This window comes from Muntiacus reevesi, chromosome 7, assembly GCF_963930625.1.
Source record: "Muntiacus reevesi chromosome 7, mMunRee1.1, whole genome shotgun sequence".
NCBI lineage: Eukaryota > Metazoa > Chordata > Mammalia > Artiodactyla > Cervidae > Muntiacus > Muntiacus reevesi.
This window is the reverse complement of record NC_089255.1, coordinates 27,310,788-27,311,726: the sequence shown is the minus strand read 5'-3', so window position 1 is coordinate 27,311,726 and position 939 is coordinate 27,310,788. Positions and strand designations below refer to the sequence as shown.

Below are 939 nucleotides of genomic sequence, written 5' to 3'. Positions count from 1 at the left end.
ATGGGTGGAGCCAACCAGTCCATGGTGTCTGAGTTTGTGTTCCTGGGACTCTCCAGTTCCTGGGAGATCCAGCTGCTTCTTTTCCTTTTTTTCTCTGTGTTCTACATGGCAAGCCTGATGGGAAACCTCCTCATTGTGTTCTCTGTGAGTGCTGACCCTAGCTTGCACTCCCCCATGTACTTCCTGCTGGCCAACCTCTCCTTTCTTGATGTGGGGGGTTGCTCTCTTGCTGCTCCCAAAATGATTTATGACCTTTTCAGAAAACGCAAAGCCATCTCTTTTGGGGGTTGTCTAACTCAGATCTTCTTTATTCATGCCATTGGGGGCACAGAAATGGTGCTGCTCATCGCCATGGCCTTTGACAGATATGTGGCCATATGCAAGCCTCTCCACTACCTGACCATCATGAACCCACGAATGTGCGCTTTGATGTTGGCTGCCGCCTGGGTCCTTGGCCTCATTCACTCAGTGGCCCAATTGGCTTTTGTTGTAGACTTGCCCTTCTGTGGTCCTAATGTATTGGACAGCTTTTATTGTGATCTCCCCCAACTCATTAAACTTGCTTGCACAGAGACCTATAGACTAGAGTTCATGGTCACCGCCAACAGTGGACTCATCTCTGTGGTTTCCTTCTTCATATTGATTATTTCTTACATCTTCATTCTGGTCACTGTTCGGAAACACTCCTCAGGTAGCGTATCCAAAGCCCTCTCCACCTTGTCGGCTCATGTCACTGTGGTGGTCTTATTCTTTGGGCCATTAATCTACTTCTACACCTGGCCCTTCCCTTCATCACACTTGGACAAGTTTCTTGCTATCTTAGATGCAGTTCTCACTCCTTTTCTGAATCCAATCATCTATACATTCAGGAACAAGGAGATGAAAGCAACAATGAAGAAACTCTGCCATCAGCTTGTGAGTTTCAGCAAGATGTCCTAA

General features: G+C 47.1%; 1 protein-coding gene across 1 annotated transcript; it reads left to right on the top strand.

The window, feature by feature from the left end:
- LOC136171960 (olfactory receptor 4F3/4F16/4F29-like) lies at nt 1–939 on the top strand. Its single transcript, XM_065941061.1, has one exon. The coding sequence runs from the start codon at nt 1–3 to the stop codon at nt 937–939; it is 939 nt and encodes a 312-aa protein (XP_065797133.1).

Excerpts from the sequence above, each read along its gene's own strand:
- LOC136171960 (XM_065941061.1), top strand. The coding sequence starts at position 1 with ATGGGTGGAGCCAACCAGTCCATGGTGTCTGAGTTTGTGTTCCTGGGA.